At 20.5% G+C, this 10541-nt stretch overlaps 2 protein-coding genes across 3 annotated transcripts; both read left to right on the plus strand.

Annotated features, from left to right (window-relative positions):
- Positions 1–563: 563 nt before the first annotated feature.
- Positions 564–6367, plus strand: LOC100870898 (serine/threonine-protein kinase VRK1). Of its 2 annotated transcripts, none has more exons than XM_003691357.4 (10): positions 564–758; positions 1955–2125; positions 2400–2525; positions 2610–2806; positions 2939–3176; positions 3254–3454; positions 3629–3852; positions 3917–4167; positions 4261–4394; positions 4501–6367. In XM_003691357.4, the coding sequence occupies exons 2-10, from the start codon at positions 1960–1962 to the stop codon at positions 4572–4574; spliced, it is 1611 nt and encodes a 536-aa protein (XP_003691405.1). In that variant the 5' UTR covers positions 564–758; positions 1955–1959; the 3' UTR covers positions 4575–6367. The 2 variants fall into 2 exon arrangements, with proteins under 2 accessions (XP_003691405.1, XP_086771387.1); XM_086915261.1 differs by lacking the exon at positions 564–758 and adding an exon at positions 1216–1304.
- LOC100870650 (putative inactive tyrosine-protein kinase Wsck) lies at positions 6267–10171 on the plus strand. The gene is made up of 4 exons (XM_003691356.3): positions 6267–7192; positions 7298–7449; positions 7541–9279; positions 9372–10171. The coding sequence occupies exons 1-4, from the start codon at positions 7026–7028 to the stop codon at positions 9438–9440; spliced, it is 2127 nt and encodes a 708-aa protein (XP_003691404.1). The 5' UTR covers positions 6267–7025; the 3' UTR covers positions 9441–10171.
- Positions 10172–10541: the final 370 nt, after the last annotated feature.

Consider the following 10541-nt stretch of genomic DNA (forward strand, 5'->3'; position numbering starts at 1 on the left):
TGCAATTCTTTCTTTTTTTATTATTTTTTAATTATCTTCAATTTATAAAAAATAAATTGTAGAAATTTTACATCATTATTCAGTATTTAAATAAAAATCTTTCCATAGAATTAAGATAGAATTAGTTAAAATATTTAATTTTTTATTCAGATAAAAATTTTTTTTTTATATAAATATTTGATTGATTATTTAACATTATTAATTATGAATGTAATTGTATTGGAAAAAAATATTCATTAAAAAGTGCATAAAATTTCATTATTATATACATGTAAATCCATTTTTTTCACTATATTTATAAAAATGAATTAAATACATCAGGAAATAAATTATTATACGAATTATTAATTTAAAAATTGAATATATTATATTTAATAAAAATTAATATATTATATAAAAATAGTAAAATTCTGAAAATATAACTTTTAAAATATAATTTTTAATGCTCTCTATATTTAAAATCTTATAAATTCAAAATATAATTGTAAAATAAAATAGACTATTTTTAATTGTCATTTCTAGTATTTAAATATTTGGTCAAAATAATATGAATTTAAGAACGCCTTCTTTAGTTGATCGGTTTCCGTTAAACACCTTAGTTCATGAAATGGCAGTGTGGTGCATTCTTACGCTAGGTGAAATCTTTTCGAGCATTAAGTTTCAAAACACAAAAAAGAAATATTTTAAATTATCGAAGATTCCAATGTGCCAGATAATTAAAGAAATTGTGTGCAATGTCCTCTAATTTCTCTTCTGAGGTATACAAGCTAGAATGAAACTGTATTGGTGTTTTTCATTAATTATTTTAGTTGACAGTTGAACATGGAATCCTTAAAATTAGATTTTTACTCTTATTTACAAGAATAGAAAATAATATTATTTTGAAAATAAACTAAATGAATTATATATGAACTTTTGAAAAAATATAATAAATAAGAATATAGTAATTTTTATAGTAATATTTATGTAATTTATTAAATAACCTTATAAGTAATATTTAAATAATATATTTTCTGTTATATTAGTAACGATTATTGTATAATAACATAGAATGCATACTTCCATTTTTTACTTTTATATTTCATATTTTAGTATTGATATTTCATTATTACATAGTAATGCATGTATTAAATTGTTATTTTATTTAATTAAAAAATAAATAAATTATAAATTCAGTTATGTTTATTATAAAAAAAATAAATTGTTTGTTAGTCTAGGATGTATTCAAATATTATTAATTTCAATAAAATATATGTTATTCTGATGTAATAGTTTAAAAATTTTCATATAATTTTATAATGCAGGTAATGAAATCTTTTCTATGGATAAAATTTATAAAAAAATTATTTTTTTATATAAATATTTTTACATAATTAATAATTTATACATACTATATATATATATATATATACATATATATACATACGTATATATATATAAATTTATACATTAGATTCTTTTTTAATCATATTATATCTTTTTTCAATTATTATATTTATATTAAACATTTTTATTATTTATTATATATATATATATATATAATAGGTATAAAATTAATGTAAAAATAAATGTAAAATATAATTTACTTTTTTTAAATTTAAATTTAATGTTTTAATGTATATATAAAATAATTTTTAATTAATTATTTATATTTTATATATAGAAATATAAATATGATGTGATATATTAAATATCAACTATTGAAAATATTTTTAGTCTTTTTATTTATAAATTTCTTTTGAATTTAATAATATAAAATGGGATGAATTATATAGAAGATTATAGAAATTAATTTTATTTCATTTTATTTCAAATGTGTCTGAATGTCAAAACAATTTATAAAAAATATATAATCTTAATTTTAATAAATTCAGTTAATATTTTAATTATATTTTATTTCCTATATAATGTATAAGTTAATGAATTATTGAATTTTATATAAATAACTACATAGTGATAATGGCACCAAGACGAGTTGAAGAAATACCTGTTAAAAGAGTAGCAGCATTAGGTTGCAAATTACCTGATCAATTGCCAGCTGGAGAAATATTAATAGATATTACACAGAAGAAATGGAGATTAGGACACACAATAGGATATGGAGGATTTGGTGATATATATTTAGGTATTGTTTATCATTATAATATTTTTTTTCTTAAATAAAAATAATAATAATAAACAAAAATAGACAAATATATTAATATTATAATAAGCACTTTTATAATATTAAAAATTAATTTTATTATAATTATTAATATAAAACTTATTTCAAATAAAAATACATAATATTTTTTTATTTTGATTTTTGTTAAAATATATTTTTGAATATTATATCATTATATTATAAATTAAGAATGTATTATATATCTTTTGCTATTAATTTTAAAATTCTGTTATAGCATCAAATAACACTAATGTTCCTGTTGAACAAGATGCAAAATATGTAATAAAAATTGAACCACATAATAATGGTCCATTATTTGTTGAAATGAATTTTTATATAAGAGCAGCTCGTAAGCATATGAGTAAGTAATTCAATTATTATATATATATATATATAATATATTTATAATTTATATCTATCATCATGTTTTTACTATAAATTTTAGTTGATAGCTGGTGTAAATCTCAAGGGAAAAGACGAATAGGTATTCCAACATATGAAGGATCAGGTTCTCATATATATCAAGGACAAAAATATAGATTTTTAGTGATTCCAAGATATGGTATTGATATTGGAAAATTATTTGTATCAAATGGAAGAAAATTACCAACTAAACTTGTTAACAGGCTAGCTGTTCAAATGGTATTTAATTGTAAAATTAATAAATTACTATATAGATATAATTCATATATATAATATATATATATAATTTACAAATTAGATTAAAAAAATATGCTATAATTCATAATTTTTTAAATTTGTCACGTCATATAGTTGGATGCACTTGAATACATTCACAGTCAAGGATACGCTCATGCAGATGTTAAGGGATCAAATATTTTGTTAAGTGAAGAAGATGGTACTACAAGAAAGTCTCAAGTTTATTTAGTTGATTATGGTTTGGCTTATCGTTTTCGTACAAATGCAGGTATACATAAGCCATTTGTTCATGATGAAAGAAGAGCCCATGAAGGAACATTAGAATTCACATCAAGAGATGCACATCATGGAAGTAAGTTTTTTATAAATTTGATATATATATATTTTAAGTCATTGTATTTTATAATAAATTAATATTATTATTATTAGCACATTCAAGAAGAGGAGATTTAGAAACATTAGGTTATAATATATTACAATGGTTGTGTGGTAAATTACCTTGGGAAAAAGAAAATGATAGTGTAACATCAATAATAGATCCAGAAGAAGTTCATACACAGAAAGAAATTTTACTTTCAAATTTACCATTATTTATGCATAAATGTTTTCCTTATAAAAAGGAACCTCCTGGTAAGTTATTAAATTATTATATTAATATAAAAATATTTTTAAATTTAATTTTATTTTAACACATAAAAATATATTTATTTTATTATCTTAAAAATTCTATTTTAAAAATATTAATAATTTATAAATTAGAGAATGATTTTAAATTAAGTATTAATAATTAATATTTTTTATTAGCTGCCATTATGGAATATATGAAATATATTACCGAATTGGGATTTGAAACTAAACCTAATTATTCCTATCTACGTAGTTTATTTCAGTCTGGTTCTAGGCAAAAAACTGATGTTCCTACATGTTTACATAATATAAGAGAATCTAACGAAAATATTTCTTATCCCATATCTTTCAAACGACCATATTTACGAGAAAGAAAACCTTGCAGACCTGTTAATGGCGAGGTATTTTATTATTATATATTAATATTAAATTTTATTTCATTATGATAATAAATATTATTTTTAGATACGCGTGACGCGAAATACACAACCGAAATATCCAGTTGAACAAAAAGAATTTTGTTGGGAAGCTGTATTAGCACTTCATCCTGATAAACTTGCAAAAATTAGTATTCAAACTCCACCTTCACCACTTACACCACCTCCATCTCCACCTCCTCCATCTTTGCCTACATATGCCATGTTAAAAGTAATTGAAAGAATGAAAGAAAAACAATCAGGTGCATTTCGACACAAATCATTACCAAAATCTCTAGAGTAAATATCAATTTAATTTATTAACCACTTGACATTTTAATATATTAAATATAATAAAAATATAAAATAACAACTATATTTTTTTTTAAACAGTGAACTCAAAACAAAATGGATGACACCAGCCATGGAACAAGTAGTTGAATTAAAAAAGAAAACTTCTTTAACAACGCTTTCTTTACGTAAATCTTCACCATGTATGACACGATCCCGTGGAGCTCAATTAAAACGTAAGTTTTTACGTATTTTTTATAAAGATATTATGTAATTGATTATTTTTTTTATAAATATAGTGTGTTAATTGTAATTTTTTAATTAATATCATATATCTATTAGGACTTGGAAATGAAAAATCTTATAAACGAATACAAAGCAAGAAAAGAAGAAAATGTACATCAACGGAAGTATGATAAATTTCTTTAAATATTATATGTCTTCATTCCTTGGACAATGGAATCATCAACAAATTATCTAAATAATGGATATATAATTAAGTATTATTTCATATTAGTTTATTTAGATTTTGTAAGAATATACTCTTCATTAAACTCCTGTTTAAAGGACAAAATTTCATTTATTAGGAATGCCTCAGATGTATTTAGTACTACATCAACTTTTGTAAGACTGCTTCATTATCATGATTTGTTCTTTAATAAGCTTTTAATATAAGATCTTTTTAACAACTATATAGCGAACAAAGATTTATAAATAATTCAGCTCATAGATGAGTTATATTATTTTCTTTTAAAACTAATTTCAATGTAACTGAAAGATTTATTAAATAGATGCAGTAATGAAACATCACTATTTCTAAGTAATAGAAATATTACATATTTTGTACATATAGACGGAATATGTAATGTTTAATTTTATGATAGATTAATGATCTGAATATTAATTTAAAGTTACTATAATTCATTTGTTTATTTTATAAAATAGCTCAAAAAGCACAATATGCTCTCCATAAATAATGTTAAAATTTCATTAAATTTCTTTATTAAAATAATTTGTAATTTTTAAAATATTTAAATTATATTCATTTTTTTTATACTATAATTATAAATTATTTTACAAATTTCATTAATATTTCTTAAAAGTATGAATAAAATATTTTGTTCCTTTATTAATACAATATTTTAATTTTATAAATATAGTCATTTCTAAATCTCATAAAAAAATATAGACTTTGATGTATTAATCAAAATTAAATAATTTTCTTAAAGTATCAAGATATATATTCAAACATAGAATTTCTAAATATTGTCTATAATATAAATAAAATTGTAGTATACTTCAATATATTGCAAAAAATTGTGAAATATAAGTAAAATAATTGTGAACTGTTATTACTTCAACAGATCAGTATTAAGCCTTTAAGTGCTTATATATGATTAAAATATAACAGTTATGTTTATTATCTCTATAATCTAATGACAAGAAGTGTGTGCAGCATAAAAATGCGACTAATATTTTAATTTAGTTTTAGATTTTATATATGACATGTAGCTAAAAAATACAATCTTATGTTTCTAACATTTTGCAATACATCAACATATAATATTATCTCGTGTCGTTTTAATCTAATTTGTATTGATTCAGATTTAATATTTACATAACACTTGTATATATTTATTGTAAGAGACATGTATAGATGGAAGCGAGAATTTATTTACAGTAAATTTGTGATAATTAATTTGTATTTTTTTAAGTTACATGTACCTGTGCCAGAAAAGCAGTGTTGTTAAAGACTTAAAAATGTATTGTAATGAAAAATATACACATGCATTTGTAATCTTTTCTATGTTAGTATTTCATCATACATTCTGGTTTATCATATATCATTAATGTAAGATATGAGCTTTTTATGTTCATTAATATTTTTCTAATTTAATTATAGAATATGTAATTAAATATTTATTATATTAAGCAAACAATACATAAATATTTATTAACAGCACTGCACAAGATTTTTAAAGTATTGTCAACAAAATTATTAGAAAAAAAATATAATAAAATTTATTTGCTAGGTTGTATCACATTATAATCAAATGACTATTAATAATGTAAGTGAATAATGAATAAATGATAAAAATAAAACATATAAATCAGGTATAGAATTTAATTGTATGAATATATTATCGTATACATTTTATATATTATTGTATATTTGAAGAAATATAAAACATACATATATAATAAATAACTTATTTGCATTTATATTTTACCTAAGTAAAATATAAAGTTAATTAATTTTTTAATCTAATATTATATTTTTATTATGAAAAATATGCATAATTGATTACATTTAATAAAAAAAATATTATTATATATATTTTCTCAAAATTTATAAATATTTTTATTAAATTATATTCAAATTAATTTATTTTAAATTAAAATATAGAATAAAAAAAATTTTTATATTTTACAAAGAATTAATTTTATTAAATAAAAAAAAGATTATTAAAATTAATATTTTGTTTTATTTTAAATATTACTAGCGCCACAAAGAAATGAATATTTAATACAGTAATGACTATAGATGACTAGTAAATAGTATGATCACATTCATGAAATATTGTGTAAATGTAATGTTCATTTATTATAAAAATTCATAGAAATTTTCAATGATAATAAAAATGATAAATGATCAAAAACAATATTATTTTACTTTAATAATTAGAATAGAAAGTTTAGTGCACAATTAACCTCATTTATTCATTTTTTATAATGATGTCATCAGTCATTTATTGATTCAGATTTAAATTATTCCGAAAGAATGTTACATTAATAAAGTTTGTAATTATAATTGGTATAAATAAAAATTAAATTGTGAAAACTGTATTATAAAACATTAGAATATAATGATAATATTATCTTTGCTTTTTTATTTTTGTAATTATGTACTTAGTCAAAAATACGAGGGTTGTTTTCAAAGTTCGGCATTGGATCCTGATTTACCAACCCTAATATTAAATCATACTAATTCACCATCAAAATGTATCAAAGAATGTATTTCACGTTATTATATGTAAGTTGTTTTAATGTTATAATTATTATAAATTGTTATAAATATTATAAAATGTATTTTTAATTAAAATTTAATATTAATTAAAATAAAAATTATTATTAATAGGTTTGCTGGATTAATGAATGGTCAACAATGTTTTTGCGGTAGTAAATATGGTAGAAAAGGTATATCTACCTCCTGTGTTCTTTGTATTACTGATCCAAATAATTATTGTGGTAATAAATATGCAATAAGTATTTATTCAACTGGACAAATAGGTTATTAAAATATATTTTTTAAAAATTTGATGTATTTACATTATATTTTAATATATATATATAGTTATCTTAAAATTTAAAAATAATTTAGGTCCTAGTCCACCAAGAAGTGCTCAAGTAATTCACAATGGATTTAATAGTTTACAAATTACTTGGGAACCACCTGATATTAGCAATGGAAATATTACGTATTATACATTAAAAGCAATGGTTGTACAAACATTTGCTTCAAATTCAATACCAGCTGTAGAAAGTCAAATTCAAGGAGGAGCTTCAAATAGTACTATTTTACAAGGTTTACAACCAGGCACACAATATAATATATCAATCACTGCAACAAATACTCAAACAGATAGCGAATCTATATATATTTTGGGATGGACTTTAATAGGTCCGCCTAATAAACCAATAATACCAAAAGTAATAGAACAAACAAGTACTACTGTAACTGTATTATTATCAGAAGGAAGTAGTGAATTTGGCCCAGTTAGTGCTTATCAAGTATTTGTTTGCCAATTTGGTGTAATACCTCCATCAAATCCCAATGTATCTTATTATAATTATAAAATATCAATGCAAGAAGGTTTAGGATATTATATTACAGGAGAATTTGAATCTTCAGAATTTTATAAATATAAAAAATTTATAGTAGGAGATGGAAAGATGATTGGTACATATTATAATGCACCATTAAATACTGATATAATGCCACAAATAGGTTTAATAGTAGTTTCTAAATTTCAAAGACAAATACAGTATGCTTATTCAAATTTAATCAATAAAATAATTAATCATAATGAGAATCAAAATAATAATATGAATTCAATAACAGTTATACTTTGCATTGCAATTGGTCTTTTAGGAACATTACTTATAGCTTCAATAGTACTCTATTTTATATTACAACAACGCCATGGAAAAATTCAAATGAGAAAACTTCCAGAACAACAAGAACTTACATTACAAGGCCCATTATATGAAGTTGATAATTTAGCATATATTCCAGAAGATGTTCCTGAAAGAATAAATCATTATCAAGAATTAAAAAAAAAAGTGTGGATTATACCACAAAACTTATTGACAATCAATGATACAGTAATACGTAGAGGTCGATTTGGCACAGTACATACAGGTGCTATTGAGGAAAATGGCAAATTTTCTGCTGTAGCAATTCATAGTATAGCTGATAAATTATTAAAAACATCTGACAAAAGACATATGTTACGAGAATTAGATGTTTGTATTAAAGTATCTCCCATGAAATATCTTGCAGATCTTGTAGGAACATGTGAAACACATGATACATTGCATATTGTACTTGAATTACCACCACAAACCTTAAAAAATTGTCTATTAGCTGCCAGATCTGGAAATATATTTCCTGTTGAAAAAATTTTATCTATAGGATCTATGATAGCATCTGCTTTGCAGCATCTTGAAAATTATAAAATTATACATGAATATCTTTGTGCACGTAGTATAGGTCTTTCAAATGAATGGATACCTAAATTAATGGGTCATGGAATATCCAAATATGCTTTAGAAGATATGAAATATATTCGATGGACTTCTATTGAATGTCTTGATAATAAAAAAAAACATCAACCAGCAGTAGTTTGGGCTTTTGGTGTACTTTTATGGGAAATGCTTAGTATGGGTGGTACACCATATTCTAATTTGTTACTTGACAGCGAAGTAGAAGAAGCAATTGTGCAAGGAGTTAGATTACCACAATTATCAGATATTCCTGATCCACTTTATGAAGTTATATCATCTTGTTGGAACATTGAAAGTCATGAAAGACCAACATTTACAGAATTAATAAGATTAGTAAGTATTATGTTTTGTTTTAAATACGTAGAATACAAAAAAATAAAATATTTTTTATTTCTTATTTTGATTATTTTACTTTACATTTTCAGGAAACCTTAAGTATTTGTCCAATCACTGCAATTACAGAACCATATATTCCAGAATTAGAATTAAATTAATTTCTTTCATAAAGAAATTTTTATTTATATTCTCTTATTTACATGATTTTATGTATTATACATAATAATCTTGTTGAATATTTTCAAAAATTTATTTTTACATATTCTGTAAAAATAATAGTTACCATTGCATGTAATTTATATACATAATGTTTTATATTTTCTTTTATATTTTTTATATTTTTTACATTTTCATTTTTTACTTTTATATTTTTTTAGTCAGATCAAAGTATTATATAAGTATTATTGATAAATTTTTCCGTCCATATTTTTAAGACGAAATTGACAAAATTTATACTTTTTACCAAACATATATTTGTACTTAAAAAACAAATATAACAAAATATTTTTAAACTTATATTCTTAAACTCAAAAATAATGATAAAAAACAATTTAAATAATTTTACAATAATTAAAAAAATATAAAAAACATAATAGCTTTAATTTTATATTATTATTATAAAATAATTATATTAGAAAAATTGTACTTTAACATTTTAAAAAATCTTTTTCATACATTTATATATGATAATTTGAATCAATATTCACATATCTTTATACATATCTTAAAAAATAATAATTAAATTTATATACATATGAAAAATTTTAATAAAATATGTATAAGAAAAAAAATGATCTCAATTTTACATATTGTGCACAATATATTTATTGCTATTCACATTCAATGTATATTAATTTTATTTTATGTTTAAATATATAATATAAAAATACATATGTTGTAATACATAATACATATTAAATAATGTTCCATTTTTATTTCACATCAAAACTATTTTGACAATAACATAATAATTATATCTCAATCTTAAATATATTTATAAATATTTATATTTGTATAATTACTCTTTATATTAAATTATTAAAGAAATATTAAGATAAATATAATATATATTTTATTATATATTCAATTTAATCGTGTATTCATGTAAATATCGTTTGATTTTATATTATACATAATATACATAAAAATATAAAAATGTTCTTAATATATATATACAGTAATTTATAAATGCAATATACGGATTATATATACAATACATATATATATATAATATATACATATATATATATAAATACATA

Source organism: Apis florea, unplaced genomic scaffold, assembly GCF_048593485.1.
Source record: "Apis florea isolate Af1SG1 unplaced genomic scaffold, ASM4859348v1 contig_3772_pilon, whole genome shotgun sequence".
Taxonomy (NCBI): domain Eukaryota; kingdom Metazoa; phylum Arthropoda; class Insecta; order Hymenoptera; family Apidae; genus Apis; species Apis florea.

What these genes read in the sequence shown, in the direction of transcription:
- LOC100870898 (XM_003691357.4), top strand. Translation starts at nt 1,960, where the DNA reads ATGGCACCAAGACGAGTTGAAGAAATACCTGTTAAAAGAGTAGCAGCA. An exon ending in ATTTGGTGATATATATTTAG is followed by an intron (nt 2,126 to 2,399) that starts GTATTGTTTATC and finishes ATTCTGTTATAG; the next exon opens with CATCAAATAACACTAATGTT. An exon ending in TTATAAAAAGGAACCTCCTG is followed by an intron (nt 3,455 to 3,628) that starts GTAAGTTATTAA and finishes ATTTTTTATTAG; the next exon opens with CTGCCATTATGGAATATATG.
- LOC100870650 (XM_003691356.3), top strand. Translation starts at nt 7,026, where the DNA reads ATGATAATATTATCTTTGCTTTTTTATTTTTGTAATTATGTACTTAGT. An exon ending in TTATTCAACTGGACAAATAG is followed by an intron (nt 7,450 to 7,540) that starts GTTATTAAAATA and finishes AAAATAATTTAG; the next exon opens with GTCCTAGTCCACCAAGAAGT. An exon ending in TTACAGAATTAATAAGATTA is followed by an intron (nt 9,280 to 9,371) that starts GTAAGTATTATG and finishes TTACATTTTCAG; the next exon opens with GAAACCTTAAGTATTTGTCC.